Here is a 22558-nt window from a genome sequence, read left to right as displayed (position 1 = left end):
TTCTTGTATCTATGACTCAGCACCTCTCACTTGTGGCTGTTGTTATGGTCTGTTCAGCTGCGACACGCCGTGTCCAAGGGTGTCTCACTGCATGTAATAAACCATGTCCAAAAATAGCATGCCCTGTAATGACACAAAACAAGCACATTTTGATGGTTATTAATACATGAGCATTTAAATTGGACTAACAGTTAAAGCTTTGCATGGTACATGTGGTATTATTCTCAATCACTTTTCATACTTTTTATCTATTACAGGTGCCAAACTTGTAATGGGGACAGTGTTGCAGTGCTGTTTCGTGTTATTGTCAGTCTGTATATAAATTAAATCTTTCATCTTGCAGCCATTTTAAAGTAATTGCTAATTTTGCACAGATTTGGATTTGCAGAATGGAATAGGGAGAAGGTGAGATGGCGGCACCTAGTGTTTAGAAATGGTGCCTGGGCTGAGATGATTTGTGCAGTGTTGTGTGACTGCTGTCTGCCTGCAGAACCCAACCAGTGTTCACACCTGCTTTAGGTGCTGGTCTTCATTCTCTTGTGGTGTTGACTCGCCTGCTCATATGGGTGCATTGTTATAGGGACAATCAGGACAATGGTTTCCTTTAGAAGCTTCCAGAGTTTAGAACCGAGTGACTGATCTTGTTAAGAAGCCAAATGATCACGTTTGGAGGTGTTGTCATTCCTGAATGGCTGCAGTACTCACTTAGTTGCCTGATTTCAAACTAATGGCTTATACACCCTGCCAATGTTTGTTAATGAATAGTGGTAAACACCAAAACTAAACACAAAAACACATTTTGATCTGTTTAGACAGAACACTCGTTTGGAACATGAGTTCAGGAAGCTTGAAACAATAAAAACTATTTTGTTAAAGAACCTTTTTGCATATTGCAGTCTTCTGTATTGCACAGACTCACAATGCAATAAAAACTAACAAATGATAGCACAGTACATCTTACTCAGTTAGCTCATGATATAAGTGCTTGTCATGAGGTATTTGAAGCAAGTCACTTGAAGCTGTTTGTGTGGCTGTTTTATATACATAAAATTGATATTTGGATACTTTAGTGATGAGACCCAGCACGCCAAGTGGTCTTGGTCTGTCCTCCAGTTTTTCTGTGTCACTATAGTCAACACATTATGAACTTGGGATTATGCAGTGTCTATGTAAATCAATAATTACAGAAGAACTGATTTTTAAAAAGGAAAAGTAAGTGTTTGGTCAATAGGCTAGCTGTGCCTTTGCAAAGGATGGTCACTCTTCTTCCTCTCTCCATCCTGAAGGACCCAAACCTATGCAGGACAGCTGGGGTGGAGAAGACATGTCCGCTCCTCGGGCCTCTAACTGGGAGAATGAGGAAGAGGTGGAGATTGGCATGTGGAACAACAACACGTCGCAGGAACTGAACCAGTCCAGCAACTGGTCCTACATGAAGAAGATCCCTCCTAAGGTGAGTGGAACTGTCCTTGGAGTTTTCATTACTCTTTGAGTGACTGCTTTCTGTCTTCCTTACGAAACCGGTGAAAGAAAAGTAGTGCGCAGAATAGCAGATTTGATCTACACTATATGACCAAGAGTATCTTGACTACTGAGTTCTGGTGTTTCAGGCCTAGTTCACACTAACTTGGGTAAACTGGAAAATGCCGGGGCAGGGGAGGTTTGGCTCAACTGTCTATTTTTCAGAGTTCCCCATCCACAATAAAACAACGATAGAAAAGGTGAATGATGACCTTGCACGAGTGTGACCTATGACCCCTGTCTCACAGTACTTTGTTTACATGTTGCAGTTATGTGCAAGATGACCAACATGTAGGGAAAAGGGCAGAGGGATAATATAAACATCTAGACAATATAAACATGAGCAGCAAAGCATGAAATAAAATCTACTTCAGTAAGCAACGTAGCGGGTTCCACCATTTTGTTTGTAACTGTGGAGGTCACATGACAACCTTGGCAGTATGTCTGAAAAGCTGTTTTATCCTTTATTCACATTACATTACACATCCACTGCATTTTAAGAATTACCCACTTTGGAGAAGGATTTGAAAAGTTGCTTTTTCAAAATGTTCTGTGCATCCGGAGCTTCATGAAATGTTTCCATGCTAATGCTACAGTGTACCACGACATTTTAGACAGTTACCTTAGGTGTGCAAGTAAGGGTTTAGTTCACACTACACTTTGGACGTTACATTTCAGTATGAGTTTGGTACAACGGGAAAATTGCAACAATAAACCCCAAATGCATAAGGCTAGGTCCCTTCATTTATTTTGAACAGACAGTAGGGCAAATTACAGTTTCTTCCACCTAGTGTCGTATAGTTCCCCCTGAGGTAGTGGGTCTAGTGTATTGTCTAGTGCAGCAAAACAAACATTAAGCAAACTCCTCGCAAATGTCATTTTTATGTAAACAAAAGGGAATAAATGAGAATTGCTTCAAAACCGAGAAGCATCTCTTATGTTATAAAAGTCCAAAATGAATAAACAAATTAAGTTTTTCACTTGGACTAATATTTTATTGTTTAAAACCCAATGTATGAAAAGTATCAGCCAAAGATATAAATGGAAACTAATTGATTGGCACATCTGGGTGATTCCATTGAATATGCATTAGCCTGTTCATGCATTTCTGCACACACACTCTCCAGCATCTACACACCTCCTCATCCATCTGTTGTAGTTCATTGGGAACCATGAACTTTCACACACAGCGGATTTGAAAGAACCAGACAGGGCCTCTACCTCGTGTGTGATTTACATTTGCTATAGTGTGACTGACTCGGTCAGGTACCATTGAGCTTGAGCTAAGCTAAACATGGCTTGTTGCTAACTTGCTAATGGCTTACAGCCTGAAGTTTTGGGGGTAACTCATTGGTGAAATTTGATTTGATATTACATTCATCGGTCTTGGTGCACCCGCCACATATTCTCCTTATGAAAGTGTCCACTGGACAGTAAAGTCTGTACCAGGTCTATTCTGGACACATGCGTGTACAGTTATGCCCCTAAATTGCGTGCTTCCTGCTTTGTGTTAACCATTTGGGGAAGTTTGTGTTACATGACTGTAAACAAAGTGAGGTCCTTAAATCCAGACATGATGAGTTGATGGTGATGATGACATGATGGTGTGGAGGATCTCTTGTGGTCTGCACAGAGTGTGGCTTCAGGCCCAATGAACATGAATTGAAATGTCACCTGTGAGCCAGGCCTTGTCCAACATCAGTGCCTGACACCCAAAATGACCACTCTCTTGATTCCACTCTCTTGATTCAGTGGTCACATTTCCACACACACACTCCAAAGTCTTATGGAAAGCCTTCCAAGAAGAGAGGAGGTATGGTGGGGAGAATCCGTATTAATGTCCGTGGGTTTGGAATGGGCTGTCCAACAAGCTTGTATAAGTGCAAAGTTCAGGACCACTTTGTGCTTGTTAATTTTAAATGTGTTTTTTTCCCCTACAGCTTAATAAAGGCTCCAGCAAGCCAGATGACCTCTGGATGAACCAGTTTGTGAAGCAGTTCAACAGTATGAACTTCCCTGTAAGCATATGGTCTTTAACTATGTGTCTAAATGACCTCTGCTGAGGCAGTGGCTGCAGATTTAAACTCCTGCTTGTTTTGCAGAGGGACTCTTCCGAAGATTCCCTGAAGAGCAATAAGATGGACATGTCTGGAGGTGTGAAGGGTTTATTAGTTCCTATTCTTGTTTAGACATTTTGTTTTACTGACCGTCAGGGGGCATCGTTCTTTGCTAACGTGCGAGTCTCTCCACAGGAATGCAGGCTGACAAGCGCATGGATGTTGACAAACACGTCCTGAACATGGGAGAGTATGGAAAGGCCACTGCTTCACGCCACCAGATTCACAAGGACCCGCCAATGGACCGCACGCCCTACATGGACAAGGTGAGGCCAGCTCACGGAGGCCCCAGTGCTCCTCGCACTCTCCCCTTCTCCTCTTTCTGCTTTTTAGTTTTGCTACTTACTTTGCTTCTATAGTGCCCTATGCTGGTGTGATTAGCCTTCTACACTGTAATGTGCTCTCCTCTTGGCCTGTGGACCAGCTGCTGTTACTATCCAGTTGACCACACTGCTGTGCTTGCCTGTTTGGATATACAGGGCACTCGGCTTTGCCTTCCACGTGCAATTTCCCCATGTTCAAAAATGAGAACTCTGCTTTTAACACATTAGCAGAGCAACTGTCTTTTTCTGTTTTGACCCTTGGCTAGTTTTCAGTGGCTTGCGCTAACTGGGCCTTTCTCTCCTGTGTGGTGCTGGCTGGGTTTCCTCTGGTGGCCTTTCCCTTTGCTGTGCGTGTTTCCTGCGCTGTCCGCTTGGCCTGCTTCAGTTCTCGCTGCCCGTGTCCGCGCTTGATAGCTCTGTAGCAGAGGAGTCGCGCAACGCAGTCAGCAGCAGCCCTCTGCCAAACATGAGCTTTCCTTCTCCCGCTGGCCAGCAGCCCGCCCCCCAGCATGGCCCGTGCCTCAGCTCGGCGCCTGCGGCCAACGCTGCTGCCATCGGGCTGGTGAGTCGCCGCATGATGCTTCCTTCAGGCTTGGTGCTCGTGGGTGGGTAGCTCTGTCCAGTGACCTGTCTTGTTAGTAACGGCGCTGTGTGTGTGTGTGTGTGTGTGTGTGTGTGTGTGTGTGTGTGTGTGTGTGTGTGTGTGTGTGTGTGTGTGTGTGTGTGTGTGTGTGTGTGTGTGCGCGTGCGCGTGCGCGTGCGTGCGCGTGTTTATTTACAGAATGTTGGCATGTATGGTAGCGGTAATGCAGCACAAGGCCGGAGCTCCCAGCAGCCTCCAGCACAATCTCTGAATCCGGCCCTGCCCAGCCTCCGCAACCAAGTGCCTCCTCCACTGCTCCCCTCTCAGGTACCTGAGACCCCACCCATGTGGTTCTTTAGACTCCGCCCATGTTTCCTCCTCATAAACGCCTTCAACCTTCACATCAATCAGGTGGATTGAATTTGTTTCCACAGGAGCTCACCATATTTTAAGCTTATTTAACAGTTATCTTTCATATTCTTTAACTAATTTAAACAATAGTCCAGCAATAACAATAGAGCTTCTTCAGTACCGTGGTTGTACCACATCCAGTTAACCTCCGTGTAGCCTTTCATATTAATTGCTTACGCACCTTTGAGGCCGTAATGGTAGTGGTGGTGGTGATGTGCTGTTGGTATTTCCTGAAGGTTCCTTCGTCGCTGTTGAAGTATCCTCCCAGTAGTGGTGGTCTGAACCCCCTGCTGGGCCCTCAGCAGGTGGCCATGCTGAACCAGCTGTCTCAACTCAACCAACTCAACCAGCTCAATCAGCTCAATCAGCTCAGTCAGCTGCAGGTGGGTGGGGGTTGTGTGGGGGTGTGGGCGTGGGCGACGTGCATGTCTTGACCACTGTGAGGTTTATTCCCTGCTCTTTCACCTTTGACTCCAGCGCCTCCTACTGCAGCAGAAAGCCCAGAGTCAAAGAGCCATGCCCGGTACCGGCCGCCAGAGCCAGGAGCAGCAGGTAGGACTCCCTCGTGTGTGTGTGTGTGTGTGTGTGTGTGTGTGTGTGTGTGTGTGTGTGTGTGTGTGTGTGTGTGTGTGTGTGTGTGTGTGTGTGTGTGTGTGTGTGTGTGTGTGTGTGTGTGTGTGTGTGGGTGTGTGTGTGTGTGTGTGGGTGTGGGTGTGGGTGTGGGTGTGGGTGTGGGTGTGGGTGTGGGTGTGGGTGTGGGTGTGGGTGTGGGTGTGGGTGTGGGTACAGCCTTTATTTCTGCAGTATTCTTCCCCATGTGACGTTCACTTATGTGGTGACGTGCAGACTCGAGGCCTGGGCCCGTCTCCGATGATCCAGCCTCCTCGGCATCTAGACCCCTCCGTCCTGAAGCAGCAGACATCACCCCAGCCACCGTCACTGCACCAGCCCACCCTCAAATCCTACATGGACACCTTCATGACCACCAGTTCCTCTGACCTGCAGAAAGAACAAAACACCCTCAGCTCCTTCACTAATTTCCCTTTAGGTGTGTTCCAGTTACCCTGCCACCGCTGGGGAGACATAATGGCTCATGTCTGCTGCGCACACACACACAGGGCAGCCACCAGACGCTTCTGTTCTTCACTCAGAACGACTGGCTGTTGCCACAAACTCTCGGATATCAGGGGCCTTCTCCTGCTACCGTGACTATATGCTGAGACTACTAAATGAATAAATGATGAAAATCTGTTAGAAGCTGGCGACACACTTATTTTACACAGCGCCCCCCTCTGTATTGGAGGGAGAAGAAATATACAGGATTTCTGTCATCACTGTGAATCACTGATCTTTTTGTTTCAAAAATTGTGGGTATGTTACTTCCTGTTTGTGTTAGAAATCTACATCCCAACTGAAGAGTGGTGCTAGAAATGTAGGAGTTCTGATGGGTTTAATTTTTGTTTGTTTTTGTCTTTTTGAATATTGATAACCATGTCTGATGTTCCCTCTGACTGGTTCTCCCTCTCTCCCTCTGTAGGCTTGAACCCAAACTTGAATGTGAACAACCTTGATATTGGTAATGTCGGATTTAAGGAGCCACAGTCCCGTCTGAAGAAGTGGACTGCTATGGACATTTCCGTTAACTCGCCACTCGATCAAAACCCCAGCAAACCTGGTGGGTGGAAGTGCTCTGAGACAATGGCTGTGATCACCATTGCGTGCTATTACAGAACTAGTCTACTATATAGCATGTCAGCCACGTGGTTGTGTTCGAAATCGCAGTAGTAAATTGAATATGGTAAATATAATGTGTTACCACAGCACCAGATCACAATGCCAGATACCCACAGTACACTGCAGATTGTAGTTTAGAGATGATGTATGCTTTATATCATAATGCATTGCAAAGGTGTTATCACACTCAAATCATCTGTCAGAGAGCTGAAGACAAGATGGCGATTATATGTACAAATGTAAATGGGCAAGAACTAGGCAACAAACTGTGAGGACATAATTGTGATTTTTAACTTCTAGCAGCCTAAATGGTATTTTTCAAGGCAGCACCTTACCTTGACCCGTTTTCAGTGTAATAGAGTTTGCATGGCCATTAAAGTGTGTGGTGTTTGAAATGTGCAGGTGCTATATCCTCTGCCCTGAGGCTTGAAGATCCCCCCTTTGGACCATTCGACTTCCTAAGCTCCAGCAGTAGCCCTCTCAGCCCCCCGGGCTCAGTGGGTGACAGCTGGCCCACTCGTGCCAAATCACCTCATGGATCCACCAATGTCAACTGGCCACCAGGTCTGGATGGTCACCTTCCACATCACCGTGTCAAACTCTGATTTGTCTCCTGGCTGTAATTGGAATCAATGTTTAGCATACCATAGGTGTCCTTAAAAGTATGTTGTAACAGCAAGCACTAATTATATCATATACACAGAGAGAGAACTGCATATTTATTACGGAAAGAAACTAATCATTGCTTGTGACTGATTTAAGTGAAATCAGTCTCTCAATAAGCATTCCCCGATTGTGGTGACCTGACTGCGTGCCCGCGGTCTGCGTGTGTGCAGAGTTCCGTCCTGGTGAACCCTGGAAAGGCTATCCAAACATCGACCCTGAAACTGACCCATTCGTCACTCCTGGCAGTGTGATTAATAATCTCTCCATCAATACAGTCCGGGATGTTGATCACCTCAGGGAAAGGAGCAATGGTAAGAGCCTGAACCCGGCCGTCCGTAATCGCTTCACTCGCTTCTCTATACTTGTATTTGTCTTCTGGATGAACCCTGAGATTAGAGGTTTGGTTTTGCTTTTTCGCTTTGGTACACATTCCCTGTGGATGTGTAGCCTTATGCCGAGTGTCAGTATCGGTAGGTGTCTTACTGCGTGATTTTTTTTGTTTGTTTGTTTGTTTGTTTGTTTTTTGGTTGTGCAGGGCCATCCTCATCACTAAACACCACGCTGCCTTCTAATAGTGCCTGGACATCCATTCGTGCCTCCAACCACAGTAGTTCCCTCAGTACAGCACAAAGCACTTCAGGTCTGAACCCAACACCCAACAGCTGCACCTCGTGCACTGCGGCCTGCATTTTATGCGTTTTACACACGCGCAACACCACTGCTCGCCCTTGTCTGACGGCTGCCTTGTCTGTCCCCACAGCCAGAAACAGTGACTCTAAATGGACCCCTGGTGTGGTCACCAACACGTCTTTGGCTCACGAACTCTGGAAGGTCCCGCTGCCTTCAAAAGGCGTGTCTGTTCCGTCCCGGCCCCCTCCGGGCCTCACGGGTCAGAAGCAGGTGTCATCGTGGGACAGCGGTTCCGCGAGGCTGCCAGCCTGGGCCAGCTCAGAATCCAGACTCACACCCGGTCAGTGCTCACACTTTGAAAATAATACTAATATTGTAATTTATATTGTATCTAAAACTAAACTTAAACTTCCTGGAGTTCATAGTTGATGTCCACTCTGTGGGGAGATGCATTTTTTCTGTGTGGTGTAGATTTTCCCATGAGCAGGTGTGTGGGTTGCGTCATTGCAACAACAGCATGTTTTAATTGTGTTAAATGCAGTCTTTGGCTATTAGCGGGCGCTGTGTGCCCTAACCCTTGCGTAGCACTCTTGGCTCAGGGCTGCTGAGGTGCCCAGCTCCGCCTGCCCTCTGCCCTGTGCTGGAGCTCTAATGCTGTGACCTTTCACCCCCCCCCCCCCCCTCCCCTTCAGGCTCCAGCTGGGGTGAGAGCAGCTCAGGGAGAACCAACTGGCTTGTTCTGAAAAATCTCACTCCTCAGGTAAGAAGCATCTAAGCCTGACCTGCCTGCTCTGCTGTGCGTTCTGTATGTTCTAGGGAAAAGGCGTGAGTGTGTTGCGGGGACAGGTGAATGATGAGAGAGAGAGAGAGAGAGAGAGAGAGACTGTGATTGATTGTATACAGTGTAGTAAGTGTGTTGTCTTGTGGTGCAGATCGATGGCTCCACCCTGAGAACCCTGTGCATGCAGCATGGTCCACTGATCACATTCCACCTGAACTTACCCCACGGGAACGCTGTCGTCTGCTACAGCTCCAGAGAGGAGGCGGCAAAGGCCCAGAAGTCACTGCACATGTAAGTCCACGTGCCGCACTTACTAGCAAGCACAGTCTCAGCTGCAGTAGGGTAAGGAAGTGGGATCATAAGACACCTGTGCTCTTGACGGTGTTGAGGGAGGTTTTTTGAGGTTGAGGTTCTTGTAGCTTAACTCCAGCCCTGACCCATCAGGTGCCTCGTATGTAAAAATGTCATGGAATCCTGAAGTGAATTATTGGGGCTTGGCTTGAGATGTCTTTTGGAGCAGTGTGTTCTCGTCCTGAAGAAATTTGAGCCTTGTTCAGACACTGTTCCTTTCTCTGTTTGGGAGTTTTACTTCTTGATGGCGCTAGCCTGCTCTCTCTGTCCTCTTCCCCAGGTGTGTTTTAGGGAACACTACTATTCTTGCTGATTTTGCTAGTGAAGAGGAAATTAACCGTTTCTTTGCACAAGGCCAGTCCATGACTGTCTCTCCTAGCTGGCAGTCTCTGGCCTCTTCTCAGAACAGAATCAGCTCCATCGACGCTCCCCACGCCTTCCCCAGCCGCTCCGATCCGAGCCACTGGACCGGCGGCGGCCTGAGCGGAGTGGCAGGTGGAGACCTGCATGGCTCCTCTCTCTGGGGGGCACCAAACTACTCCAGCAGCCTGTGGGGCAACCCCAGCAGTACAGAGGGTGGGAGGATCAGCAGCCCCTCCTCCATCAGCTCCTTCCTCCCCGATCACCTGACAGGAAGTGGAGACTCCATGTAGTACATCTATCACCTTCAGACTTAAAAATTGGAAAAGGGGTGGGGTGGGGGGGCATAGAAAAACTCGTGACCTCAGCGTGGAATTGTTAATCATAATCATATGACTATATATATATATATTATATATGGAAAAAAAATCTAATGGCACTAGTTGGACTTTCTTCACATACAAAAAAAAAAAATAAGGTGGGGTCACCCTGTGGAAATAAGTTACATATTTTTTTTCCTGCACATATGTCCACTTTGTTTTGCCCAAAACATATCAGTTTGAATACTTGAATCATGCAGGCCAATACTATAATGTGAAAAGGATGTATTTAAATTTCCAGGTAGTGCTCTTCAAACCGAAAAAAAAAAACAAAAAAAAAAAACACCTCAGTCGAGCTCATTTGTTTATTCATCATGTTTATTTGAATTCCAGTTCTTGGGAGGGGAGGGGGGTGTTTGTGTTTGTTTGCTGACAATGTTGGAATATGAGCTTTGTTCTTTTTCTTTTTTCCCTTTTTTTTTTTAGCCTTTGCACTGAATGTGGTGGGGTTTTTTTGTTTGTTTTTTGTTTTTGTTTTTTTTTCTCTCAGTATAATCTGCAATATGGCGGGAGCTGGCAGCCCCGGTCTAGATGTTTACTCAAGGACGTGCTTCGAGTGTATACTCCACTATGCCTTCACGTACGCCTCTACCTTATCGTGGTATTGTGGAGTTCAAGATCAAGATTATAGATGCTGACCTAGGATTATCTGATTATTATAGAAATAAGTATTGCACCAATTTTGTGTTTTAAAACTAAAGAATTTAGCGTTCTGCAGTGTGAAACTGTAGCCACAGCTGTGACTTGCGCACCTGAGCTGCAAGCCAGGGGGACAGCACTTTCCGGAAGGCTTTCCATGTTGTGTTGAGGGTGCCTCTGTGGGCCCTTGTGTTTACAGACTTTGAGGGGGAAAGTAATGGTCATTCTTCCTTCATTTTAAATGAAAAAAAAAAAAGCAAAAAAAAACAAAACAAAAAACAAACAAACAAAAAATACATAACAAAAAAAATACTCTTAAAAAAATTAATAAAAATTAAACCTTAAAAAAAAGAGAAAGAAAACCTCTTGTGGATGAAGACGAAGTGGTCTATCTCTGGGAATACTGATCAGTGTTTGGCCATGTCATTGGTTATTTTATCTATTCCTCTTGTCTGCTAAATAACCAGCATGGTTCTCAGGAAAATATAGCCAGTTTTCCCCCCATAGAAACTCCTTGTTGTAGGAAAATCCAACTTTTAGCACTGAGACTCCCAATAGCTCTGTTCAATTTTCTCTGCCAAATAACTGCTTTAAGCTGGAGACATTCTACACATTGCTCTCAGTTATGCTGTCTTTTAATGAGTGGCTTTGGTTTGCTGAATCATCATATCATCCTCTCTTTCCATTGAGTGGCTCAGTGGTTTGCTCTTTGACTGTCGATGTAACTGTTTAAAAGAAAAAGCAGAACTCTGTAACTATGCATACTGTAGCCTCCTGGTCGGCTTACAGAATCGCTTTTTCTTTGTCCGAAATGTTTTACATGTTTCAATAATTGCAAATACCTTATTTGAATTTTACATTGCCAGAGATGGTGTTAAACAAATCTTGTTTGGTTATTTTAACAGTGCAAAAGTCGTCCACATTTCATTGCCTTGATTCAAATTGTGTCCGAAGATGCAACAAGTCAAGTGGCTTTTAACTGTTTACAAATAGAATATGATTGTAATGTGTACAGTTTGGTTGTTAATCTGAAGTTCATTACAGGATTAATAAATCTGTTTTGGCTGCTTACGTAAAAAAAAATAATAATTTTTTTTGGTTGGTTTGATTTTTCTTTTTTATTATTATTACAATTTTTATGTTTGTTTAGGTTTCTTCCCCCCTTTTCTCCTGTCTTTTCTCAGAGCTGGTTTGTCATTGAAAATGGCTTAGCCTCTGTACTTGGGCCCTTCTCTGGCTGCAGCAGAGGTGAATGTAATCTATTGCTGGTAGATTAATTACACATCTATAAATAATGTACATGGACTTACAAGCTATTTACATTATTGATTGTTTAGTTGAGATGCACAATTTAAGACAAGCTTCAGAGAGACAGAGTGATGTCAGCATTAGGCTAAATCATGGACCTTCACTTGATTAAGCTTTTTCCTTTTTAAGAAGTAAAACTTGCTCTGTGTTTAACTTATACATATTTAACAACTCAGAATGGTCGTGCAAACCCATGAGTATTAGCCTGCCTTTATGGTTGTGTGCCAGTATTGAACCATTTTAATTAACCGCTTTACCAAATAAACTTCCATCAGAAGATCTCTGTATTTAGTTCCAGATGGTTTTTATCAGTTAGACACACATTAAGCGGAGTGTTGGAAAACAGGTCGTCTTTCAGAAATGCAGGAACGCGCTAAATGGAAAAGCCTGGGATTTGCACTTGGTGTACATTTTAACTGATGTAAACTGATTAGGTCATCCTAGGCTTGTGTTTCCACAGTGTAGCTACAACGAACCAGGTGGTTTTAACTGAGGGCATGGAATTTTGTCTTGATTGATTTGATTGTGTGGGTGGGTGAGTGTGTATGGGTTGCTCCAGATCCTCGGGGTGTGTGAGAGCAGGGCAGTAATGAACATGTGGAATGCTGGTCTTTAGCTTTTAACCATGGTTCTGGTTTGGTTCTTCCTCCTCAGATTGGGTGAGTGAGCTGGGTTCCCTATACTTCACAGGTCTGTGTACTTGAGTGAATTTGAAAGTATAGGGAAAAGCCATTGCCACTGTAGTTTATTTCCACTTTTAATTATTTTTATATTTGTTGGGTTTTTCTTTTTTTCTTTTTCTTTTTTTCTTTTTTTTTTATTGGTTTGTGGGTTTTTGGTTTTGGTTTTTTGTCCTCTGTCGTTTAATGTATGTATATCTGTTTGATGGGGGACAGAACTGTCTTTATAATAATTCATTGTCATGCCAAATTAGGAGGGGGAGGAAACGGATTTGTGTTGTAAAAGCTGGACAATGTATATGCTTAATGTCACTCACAAATGGATGTTTGGAGGAAATTCATGAGCAATGTACAATCCCCATTTTTATGGCCAGGTAAAAGTGGAGGGGAATTAACTTGGCCTGACATTCTACTTTTGTATTGAAAAATGTTTGTTCTTTTCTGATTTATCCTGTGAGCAAATAGACCCATGTCTTTTAAATGGTTCCTACTGTTAAATAATGTGCTAAGGCAATTGACTTAAACTGTGAGTATTGCTGTCATGTCATTATATATAAACCCAAAAAAGCTTTAGAAAAACCAGCACAAAGAGATGAACGAGAGTTGAAATCTTCCACCATGGGGAAATTCTAAGAAAGTCTATGCAGTGAAGGGTGAAGCTTCCATGTCTGTTTGCTTAATTGAATCCTCACCACGCTAGTGACGGGATTTAAATTTACGATTCCTGAAACACGTGCCATGACTGAAGTCGATATATATATATTCTATTTTTCTTCTTCTCCAAAAGTGGGCCAGTTGTAGCAGATGGAGCATTATATAGTGATTTACCTTTCACAACACTCCTCAGACAATGGGCTGTGGAAGGGCAAATTCTCAAGTGTAACATTTTTCTAGGAAGCTGTCAGTTTGGCGGACACGTAAACTATATGCACACTGCTTCGGTAGACTGTTTGAACAATGGTTGGAAATCAATGTCAATAACGCAACTTAAATGAGCAGGAAGTTCTTTTCAGAGTCTTCCTGGGGTCATCTTAGAATTTTAACTTGGGGAACTGCACTTTTTGAAGGACAATCCTTATTTGTAATGGTAATAATAATTGACAATATTTAGTCTAATCATACAAGATAGATACTCGTGTAGTGATGAATGTTTCCTCTAATGCTGTTTTATTTTCCTCTTTGTTGCTTGGTTTTCAATTATAGTGCCCTTAAGTACATATGGACTAAGATGTAGAGTAGGTTTTAGGTCTTTTGTTGGCTGTATTGTAGACTGATAACTGTTTGTAAAGTTCTGATCTTAATATCGGAAAACAAAGCTGTATAACTTGGGTACAACCCACAATAAAAGTCTAACAGTGATACAAATCTGTGTTCAAATCTTTGAACTTTGCAAAAGCAGATGACAGTTGGTTTCCTATAACTGAGCAGTGATGGTTGGTTATAACTGATTTCAAACTCTGTGTACTGTAATAAAGTTTTAAAAAATGTATAGTGTATGAACCATATTAGCCCTCCCAGCTACTCACATACAAGCTGTCTGTGTTTTACCCACATGGGAATCATCAGTAGAAATAGTTGATTCCAAATGTGTCGTTTGCACATTTGATCATTATCAGAATGTCCTCTTACTTTTTAGTAACTAATCTGACCTACTCAAAAGGTCACTAGTGGCTTATATCAAGATAAACCCTCAAAGGCATATAAAGATATGAGAATTGAGAAGCAGGGGGGTACAACTGATGCAAAAAAGATGCAACATGAACAGGGAGAGGTTGCCCAGTGTCTGGTGATGTCGGTTCCCTCTTATGTGTGTGATTGCTAAAGAGATTGTAATGCATGTAGACACTTGACTTCTGAAGCACATACTCTGTGACTGTCACATTAAAGCCAATATTCTGGAAGGTCAAAATACCACATACTGTCATTGTGAAGTTATTTACAATCTGCGCTGTACCAGTCATGTTTATATTGTAAACCTGCAGCACATTGTGACACATTACCTTATGGCATAATCCTTCCTGGTGCTTTCACTGGGGAGCAGAAATGTAAAATATAAATATTTGCTAGGGAACCATGCATCCAATAATTTGTTAAATTTGCCCCATATCACTTTCTAAAATGTTTACAATTATTTTATTTAATATTTTAAAATTCTTTCCTTCATCTTTAGTATAGTTTCATTCCATGCATGTAACCTGCAAATCTCGCTTCCTTTAGTGTCTGTTAGTGATGTGTCTAGGTTTTGAACATCCCCATTACGGAAGGTTTATATTTACTAAAGCAGTTCCGTCCTTGAACGTGACATGTTATTCCTCTCTCTAGCCACTAGAGGGCACAAGGCTATGAATTAATATCCTACTAACGGTGGTTCTCCGACACCTTTTAGCAAGTGACTTCACATATGAAGAGCTAATCCACATCAGTCATAAATCTTTAGCTAAAAAGGTTTCTTAGACAAACATGATTCTGTGAAGTTCATCTTCAGCAGAACTGTAGATACAAAGGCCAATACACTACAGTACAGTTCAAACTCATTTTCATGTTTTTATTAAATATAACATTACACGAGACAAGGCCGACGACACTAAAGCAAGAGCCAGAAGTTTAAATGTGATGGGGAAGCACCGTCCTGGTTCATGTTGCTCGTCCCCACGAAGGTCATCACTCTGGATCCTGACGGCGAGAAGGATTCACACAATGGACCGCTGAACTAGGACCACACAAACCCACAACTATGGAGGCCGCAGACGTGTTGGGAAGTAATCTTACTTGGACAGCAAGTCCTGTTTAATCATACACGTCCTTCTTGTCTGCAATGTACTGCACAACCTCGGCAGGAGTCATCAGCTTCTCCGCCTCTGCATCTGGAATCTCAAACCCTGCAGAAGACATGTTACACACACGTCAAAGAAAAAAAACAAAAAAACAACCACCCTGCTTCACACATATGTGCTCTACCATACTACTAAAGATAAAATGTTTAATCTGGCTGGCTGCATTATTTAATACTGACCAAATTCATCTTCCATGGCCATAATAATCTCCACCTGGTCCAAACTGTCTAATCCCAAATCTTTCATAAAGTGAGACGACGTCTGAAGCTGGGGAGGAAAGAGGCTGTAGTTAGTCCCCGCTCTGCAACGAGCTCCGTACAACACACATAGGTAAGAACTAAAGTCAACCCGAAGCTTGACACCTGCTCCTTGCTTACATGTCCCCCGGTTTACAGTCTAAACGCTGTCATCAGGATGTCTTGCCCAAAGTGAGCAGATCGCATGCTACCTGGGGCGTTTTAGCGATGTGGGACGTACATTAGCAGGTACTGCTCTTGCTCCTTGGGTGGCAGTATTTCAGTACAACATACCAGTGACTCCCAGCATTGACATGAATTTACAAGAAAATGTTTCATATGACACAAACATGCTGTGGAACAGCAACGCCTACGTACACTGAACTGTCAGACAAAAATTAACTCCTGCCCATGAACCACCTACATCACTGTTCCTTTAATCAGCTATTTCTGTGGACTCATTTCTGAAATAAAATGTCACGATGCGCAATTGTAGCGTTTACCTGTAGCTGAGGCTAATAAAACTAGAATGCATTTGTAATAAAGCCATCCCAGACAGCGTGTGTGTAGTAAAGGCTTCTGCACTGGACGAGAAGACTCCCACATAATCGCAGCGGACATGAGCGCTCACCGTGTCCGGGCTGATCTTGTCATACAGCTTCAGGACGTACATCACACGGTCTTCAATGTTCTGCAGAGTCAAGGGCGGCAGATCACCGTACTTCCGACAGAGTCCGGGCGTCGGGCTGCAGACCTAAAGACATCAACAACAACAAAAAGAACAACAACAGAGCGCTCGTTACTAAGAGCTTTGGAGCAGAGCAGCAGGTTGGTCCCCACTGCTCAGCTCTTCAGACCAGCGGCTCGGTTACACTGAGTCCACCAAGGCGTCTGTAGCCGAAAGCCTGCACGTCAGTACACCTGGCCGGCTGGACCAATGAAGCATGATAACGCTCTGTAAAGCCCTTTTCAGCAAATAACACACTTAGTTAGCCAGCAGCGAGTGGCCATCGTAGCAAAGACACTGGTAGGTCACGGCTAGGCCGCGACTGCAGGGACAAACGCTCACCCGTACGGCTTTAGTCCACCTTGTTGGCTGGCTGCACGAAATTAACGCCCGCCGGCTCGACACAATGGATGCACAGGCTGCTCGGGGCACCGCACTACCGTAACACAACCTCGCAGAGGAGCGAGCAACATAGCTAAAGCGGTGTGCGAGCGACGCCATGTCTGAGGGAGACTGTTTCTCCCACAATCCACTGCGGAAATGAGACCGGCGCCGGGGTCAAGGGTCAATGTGCAGACCTGACTGACACGGTTTAACTTCTCGGTTGTTTTCAGTGCATAACTGTGCTCCTATAAATTAGTCACAATGCCGGTTGAAGCGTTTGGCGAGGACTGTAAATATTTTTAATAGGTTGAGAGGGGAGGGAAAAAGGTCGCAAAAATGCGTGCTCGTATTTTGACAATACCTCGCGTCCGGAAGTGGCGTCTGGTGCCTGAGTTCAGATGTAAACTTTCTGAACCGGCCGTGGTGCTGAAAACCGCTTTACAACGTAAACGTTTAATTTAATCAGATTCTGTGTCTAGCTAGCTGCCAAAATTGGGAACGAAAGAATGTAAGGCAGTTATGAATGTACCAGACGAGAGTGCGCTATTGCCCTAAATGTAATGTGGATACAGTATTAAGAGGTAATAGCGTTTTAATAAGGACATTAATAACTGCGTACTGAGAAAAGCAGCCAGGTCGTGCAAATTCAGGACACCATGGAACCGGCAAGCCTGGAGAACCTGCGTGTTCTCTACCATAGTGAGGACTACATAGTGGTCAACAAACACTGGGACATCCGCATAGACAGCAAAATGTGGTATGAGACGCAGACGGTGCAGAGGCAGCTGAAACATCGTTTCCCAGAGCTGGCAGATCCTGGAACTTACTACGGCTTCAGGTGTTCGCAGCTGTCTTGCAAGATCTTTTGTAGAAATTAATGTGCCTGGGCTCTTAGAGTTAAACTTCTTGTTGGCCATTTATGTGGTTTCCACATCTTCTACAGCTTACACTGTTTTGTTCCTTTGCACAAGGTTCTGCCACCAGCTGGATTTCTCCACCAGCGGCGCGCTGTGTGTGGCGCTGAGTAAAGCGGCGGCTGGGAGAGCTTACCGCTGCTTTCGAGACAGACTCGTGTCTAAGGCTTATCTCGCACTGGTACTGTGGCATGCACCTCACCAATCACGCATGCCATGGTTCTTCTGTTGTTGTTGTTGTTGGTGTTGGTGGTGGTGGTGGTGGTGGTGGTGATGATGATGAGACCTTTGTCTTATACACTCTGCTTCGTCTCAAGGTTCGAGGCACCGTTGCAGAAGAGAAAATGACACTTGATTTTGCCATTGGGAAGAACAGGACTGAGGGCCTCACTCATATGATGTGTGTTGAAGGAACAGAAGGTGACTCTCCCTTTCAGGCACTCCATTTGTCTCTTCAAGATTTAACAACACAATGCTATTGTATGTTTTCTTCTCTTTTTGTGACAGGATGTGACAACCCCAAGCCCAGCCAAACAGTGTTAACTGTCCTGGAATATGGATCATATGATGGAGATCCAGTCACTAAAGTGCTTCTCCAGCCTCTGACAGGTAAAAATCCTCCAACACTTCAGTGTATGCCACAAAAAACAATCTGCATACATGACTATCTCTGGCCTTTTATTATACTTCGTTCAAAGTTTGAACGAAGCCCTGTCCCTTTGGTGGTGGGTCATCAGCGTATTAAAATCCTGATTTTTTGTGGCAGGCCGGACCCATCAGCTGCGGGTGCACTGCAGTTCGGTTGGTCACCCCATCGTAGGTGACTACACCTACAGCCTGCGCACAGACAGTGGGCCTTATCGCATGATGCTGCACTCCTACCTCCTGCGTATACCCCTGGAGCACGAACTGATCCAGGTCACCACCCCTGACCCCTTCCTGCCTAGCTTGGATCCAAAGTGGACCCCACAGCCCTGTGTGCAGACTCTAGAGAGCTTAGTGGCAGACATCTTAACGAGGCCGCTCCAAGAGGAGGCTGTGGGTGAGGGGAGGAGGAGCAGTAAAGAGGAGAGGAGGGGTTTCCCGGAGGAGAGGGAGAAGCACAGGGACAGGGAACAGTGTGTGCAGTGGCTCTGTGAGTGGCCTCTGGACTAAGTAGGTGAAGCGCTCCAGTCTGAACCACAGCTACTCTAGCACAACACCTGAGCTTCAGCCTTCACCACCAGGCCAATGCTCTTGTTCTACTAATGTCTGATTAAGCAAGCAGTGACCTGGCCAGGTATTGAGCTTTGTCCCGTTGTGTCATCGTGTGCAGCTGGGTGGGCGCAAGGGTAAACGCCAAGTTCACGCACAAAGAGCACTCTACTGCAGCGCGAGGGAGAACAGCTCAGCTGAGTCTGGCAATTTTTTTCAGTGGTACTGGTGACCAATCAGATGCACAGCTGTGGTACAGTAGGACTGAGTGTTACTGGCCTGTAGGAAGGCAGCACTGGAGCTGAGGAGGCAGGATTACTTTAAGGCTACAGCAACATGACATATGCAATGTGTACAGCATATGGATGTGGTTCACTGTATGATTTGTCTTTGTAGGGTCGTAAATTATAACCCTCTCATTTTACACCAATACATTCTTACTCTTTGTGCCATTACCAATAGTTCACATTGGGACCAGTTGCATATTATGTGGTACCCCATCTGGTTTTGTCTGTTCAAGTCCGGAACTCAGTGTGGTCACTCCAAAGCTGTCTTTACATCACTGGTTTTACACTGTGTACAATTCTGCTGAAACTACATTCACTTTTGTCATTAAGATGAGTCTATATAGAGAGCTGCACAGTGCGTATAGGCCACATTCCTACCCTACCAGATTAGTTGGAAGAATGCTCGGACCACCTCACACAGCTCAGTTCAGGTGCAGTTCCTTGGTCTGCTCCCAGGTTTAAAAAAAAAACCCTGTCCTATTACAGAAATATTTGTGTAAATACTTTTTTAAAGTAAATAATTTAATGACAACCGTCTTCTTAAGAACTCACTTTAAGTGAAACCTTTGGCATGGATAGTGTGAATTTTTGTATGCAACTTTTGTGTGTTATCAAATGTCTTCCGCTATGACTGGTTAATTAAACTATGCAACTGCCGGTGTTTAGTTTTCCCTAGCCATAGTCATTTGGATTGAATCTGCACTGTTTTTTTTTTTGTGAATTTCATACTGCAAGAGTTGCTAGACATAATTTTCTCCATTTCTCATGTACATGTTAAAAAAAACACAATGGCCAATTTATTCGGTAAAAAAAAAAAAAATGTATTAGCATCAGATATTATTTGTGACTATGTATTTGAACAGAGAAACCATTTAGTGTTGCAGAAATTAAACAGCTAAATATTACAATAAATACAGACCTTCGTAAACAACAGAGTTGCTCTCAGGAAGCTGTTGGCATTTTCTGTTTTGTGACATTTCAGTGTGGTGAGAGAGAGAAGCAATGACAGCTTAAAACACAACAACCACACAAAGCCAAGCCACAAAAAACATCATACTGGATAAGAGTCACCATGCTACGCTGATAGACTGGACTAAAGTCAAGAACAGGTACCCATGTGTGAGGAAGGTCAGCACTGGATGGATAGAGACAGCCTTCTTTTTTGGGGGGTAGGAGTCCTGTGCCAGGTGAACAGTCCAATATCCACTTTGGTCTGAGAAGCAGCGTGTCTACAGTCTCAGATTTGACTTAAGGGGAGGAATTTCTGGTAATAACTCTTGGTCACGTCAATCATCAGCTCCTGCGTGCACTCTGGGAGCTCTCCTGAAAACAATCCTGGAACACAGGGATGGCAGATTCAAAAATATTTTGGTAACAAGGCGCTGTACATAAACCTTTAGCAAGTCCCTAAAAGGACAATATGTAAAAGGGCTAACCTGGACATCCGGAGAATACTGTAAATGGTGGAACCACTGTCTCAGGGGGCAGAACAGTGTTATCCAGAATCTTACAGCAATCCTTCAGGACACACCGTCGACCCTAACATACACACGTGTTATAAATGCTCATATCTCAGTTATGAACACATCTCTGTTATAATGAAACGATATGGCGACATATTTCTAAGTGTAAAAAAGCTTCTAAGTGTAAAAAAATGCGCTCTGAAAATACAGATGATCTGTTTTTAGAGTGATTACTTACAATGACGCAGTTTTTGCCAATGTGAACGTACGATCCTATCTGTGCTGCATTGACCACACAGTCCTCCTCTATGAACACATGATCTCCAATGTGCAAAGGGAAAAAAGCCACACTGGAAGGAAAGAAGAAAATATACAACAGGGAGTTAATCGTCGTTTAATATGTTTGGCATGAATATTAAGACAGAATCTAAAACGTATTAGACACTGAATTTGACCAAATATCCCCAACTGGCAACCAAATTAAATGGCAAATCCCAGCCAGCCACATTAATTAGTTGGATAAGATACGTTTTTATTTACAAATTAGATTTCTGGATAGCGTTATATATTAACGTACATTTAACAAAACAAGTACTCACCCTTTGCTAAACTTTTTAAATGGCGGGCGAATTACACTTCGACTTTTGATGACACAGTGTCTGCCGACTCGGACATTAGCAAGATCTCCTCTAATAATGCAGTCATTCATCACTATGGTCTGGAAGCGATAAAAAACGTTTAACCATTAACATCATTTCTACGGCCAAACTACGGCGATGCTTAACAGTTTGATCCAACTTGATCCCAGACAGAAGCGACTAGCCATGTCTCACTTTCCCGTTGAGGACGATGTTTTGACTTCCACAGAGAACCGACTGTCTGCTGACTTTGTTGCCCGATGCCTGTCGGAAAACCAGAAGGCACGACAAGATAACTAGCAGTCACACTTTCCCACATCTTTGACTATATATGCGGCTTGCCATCGTGATGTTCGTAGATAGGTTAAGTCACCCTGGCTGGACGCAGAGCTATGGTAGGGTCGTCTGAAGACCTGCTAGGCTAGTACATAAACAAATCGTTTGGCCTTAGTTGACTAACTTTAACGACACTATCAGGACGCACCTAGCTGCACACGACTGCCATTGAGCTAACTAGCGAAATATAGAGTTAATCTCACTCCATGATTATCAGATCCTGGTATGGTTTTCAAGTGGTTTGTCTTTTACAATCATGCTTAGGTACCCAGCAAGATAACCTAGATTAGCCAGCATTAGCTAGGAACCATCCCTGAGTCGTAATATAGCGTTAGCTGCGATCTCTAACCCTCAGATGATTGCATATTCACATACCGTCTCGATGTACTCAGCCTTGTTGTACAGTATTTCACACAGCTCCATCTCGGTGAAATGTGAGGCTCAGTGAAATGAAGATGACTTGCTAGCTCGGACTGAGAGACGAACCTCTGTTTCCGCGTCTAGGCGAAGGGAAGGCAGATTACGTTGTGGGACTTATTTCATTATTCATTATTTGAGAGGTTTGGATATGTAGGACGCTACGTAAAATCGAAACATATTTAATGTTTGTTTATTTATTTCAAACAAATTTCTGAATTTTAGCAGAAAATTATGACACATCCATCAAGTCAAATATGATTTAAAGGCCTTGTAGTCTTTAATATGAACGCAAGAGGGCGCTATGACATTTCTCAAAGATGTCGCATGATTCTGTATTCTTAATCCAATTTATCTTTACAGACATAATTTAAGTACAATAATACTAAAGCACTATAAAATATAAAAACTTAATATTCTCGCTGGAACAAATAATAACAAAATAGGAATAATAAGAGTTTGGAAATAAATAACTAGCATAAGTAGCAATAATACAAACATTAAAATAAGCAGACAAACGTTGCGGCATGTTTTCTGACTTACTCACCGTCACTTAGGCTGTGGCATGTTGCCACATGTTTTACAGTGATACATGCTGTTAGACCTTCACCAAGAGGAATTTCGACCTTTTCAGATGGTCCTAG

The 22558-nt window shown here is 43.9% G+C and overlaps 4 protein-coding genes across 10 annotated transcripts in view; 2 read left to right on the top strand and 2 right to left on the bottom strand.

Annotated features, from left to right (window-relative positions):
• Positions 1-10157, top strand: part of LOC113582189 (trinucleotide repeat containing adaptor 6A) — a 34532-nt gene extending 24375 nt beyond the window's left edge. For all 7 annotated transcript variants that reach the window (XM_035527455.1, XM_035527444.1, XM_035527454.1 and 4 more), the window contains 16 exons: positions 1287-1453; positions 3462-3539; positions 3624-3675; positions 3774-3904; positions 4743-4871; positions 5192-5338; positions 5433-5507; positions 5802-6003; positions 6493-6630; positions 7092-7253; positions 7526-7666; positions 7891-7995; positions 8116-8325; positions 8678-8745; positions 8918-9057; positions 9398-10157. In XM_035527455.1, the coding sequence (XP_035383348.1) occupies positions 1287-1453; positions 3462-3539; positions 3624-3675; positions 3774-3904; positions 4743-4871; positions 5192-5338; positions 5433-5507; positions 5802-6003; positions 6493-6630; positions 7092-7253; positions 7526-7666; positions 7891-7995; positions 8116-8325; positions 8678-8745; positions 8918-9057; positions 9398-9770 (2318 nt within the window). In that variant the 3' untranslated portion in view covers positions 9771-10157. The remainder of the gene's footprint in view (positions 1-1286; positions 1454-3461; positions 3540-3623; positions 3676-3773; positions 3905-4742; positions 4872-5191; positions 5339-5432; positions 5508-5801; positions 6004-6492; positions 6631-7091; positions 7254-7525; positions 7667-7890; positions 7996-8115; positions 8326-8677; positions 8746-8917; positions 9058-9397) is intronic.
• A 4851-nt stretch (positions 10158-15008) lies between these two features.
• ndufab1b (NADH:ubiquinone oxidoreductase subunit AB1b) lies at positions 15009-16818 on the bottom strand. Its single transcript, XM_027017856.2, has 5 exons — positions 16624-16818; positions 16186-16308; positions 15498-15585; positions 15254-15363; positions 15009-15157 (listed from the first exon to the last, which is right to left on the bottom strand). Exons 1-4 carry the CDS (start codon positions 16780-16782, stop codon positions 15272-15274), a joined length of 462 nt encoding a protein of 153 aa, XP_026873657.2. The 5' UTR covers positions 16783-16818; the 3' UTR covers positions 15009-15157; positions 15254-15271.
• Positions 16819-17055: 237 nt separating this feature from the next.
• On the top strand, positions 17056-19991 carry rpusd1 (RNA pseudouridine synthase domain containing 1). The gene is made up of 5 exons (XM_027017877.2): positions 17056-17503; positions 17637-17760; positions 17897-17999; positions 18087-18188; positions 18346-19991. Exons 1-5 carry the CDS (start codon positions 17322-17324, stop codon positions 18732-18734), a joined length of 900 nt encoding a protein of 299 aa, XP_026873678.2. The 5' UTR covers positions 17056-17321; the 3' UTR covers positions 18735-19991.
• Positions 19850-22078, bottom strand: dctn5 (dynactin 5). The gene is made up of 6 exons (XM_027017878.2): positions 21873-22078; positions 21357-21425; positions 21123-21241; positions 20762-20873; positions 20497-20599; positions 19850-20395 (listed from the first exon to the last, which is right to left on the bottom strand). Exons 1-6 carry the CDS (start codon positions 21918-21920, stop codon positions 20298-20300), a joined length of 549 nt encoding a protein of 182 aa, XP_026873679.1. The 5' UTR covers positions 21921-22078; the 3' UTR covers positions 19850-20297.
• Positions 22079-22558: the final 480 nt, after the last annotated feature.

Source organism: Electrophorus electricus, chromosome 1 (genome assembly GCF_013358815.1).
Source record: "Electrophorus electricus isolate fEleEle1 chromosome 1, fEleEle1.pri, whole genome shotgun sequence".
NCBI lineage: Eukaryota > Metazoa > Chordata > Actinopteri > Gymnotiformes > Gymnotidae > Electrophorus > Electrophorus electricus.
This window is presented reverse-complemented; position numbering and strand designations above follow the sequence as displayed.

Excerpts from the sequence above, each read along its gene's own strand:
- dctn5 (XM_027017878.2), bottom strand. The coding sequence starts at position 21,920 with ATGGAGCTGTGTGAAATACTGTACAACAAGGCTGAGTACATCGAGACG. Across the intron at positions 20,874-21,122 it reads TTTAAAAAGTTTAGCAAAGG|TGTGGCTTTTTTCCCTTTGC; the intron begins GTGAGTACTTGT and ends CTTTCCTTCCAG. Across the intron at positions 20,600-20,761 it reads TTGGCAAAAACTGCGTCATT|GGTCGACGGTGTGTCCTGAA; the intron begins GTAAGTAATCAC and ends TGTGTATGTTAG.
- ndufab1b (XM_027017856.2), bottom strand. The coding sequence starts at position 16,782 with ATGGCGTCGCTCGCACACCGCTTTAGCTATGTTGCTCGCTCCTCTGCG. Across the intron at positions 16,309-16,623 it reads GGTGGACTAAAGCCGTACGG|GTCTGCAGCCCGACGCCCGG; the intron begins GTGAGCGTTTGT and ends TGATGTCTTTAG. Across the intron at positions 15,364-15,497 it reads GGCCATGGAAGATGAATTTG|GGTTTGAGATTCCAGATGCA; the intron begins GTCAGTATTAAA and ends TGTCTTCTGCAG.
- rpusd1 (XM_027017877.2), top strand. The coding sequence starts at position 17,322 with ATGGAACCGGCAAGCCTGGAGAACCTGCGTGTTCTCTACCATAGTGAG. Across the intron at positions 17,761-17,896 it reads CTAAGGCTTATCTCGCACTG|GTTCGAGGCACCGTTGCAGA; the intron begins GTACTGTGGCAT and ends CTTCGTCTCAAG. Across the intron at positions 18,189-18,345 it reads GCTTCTCCAGCCTCTGACAG|GCCGGACCCATCAGCTGCGG; the intron begins GTAAAAATCCTC and ends TTTTTGTGGCAG.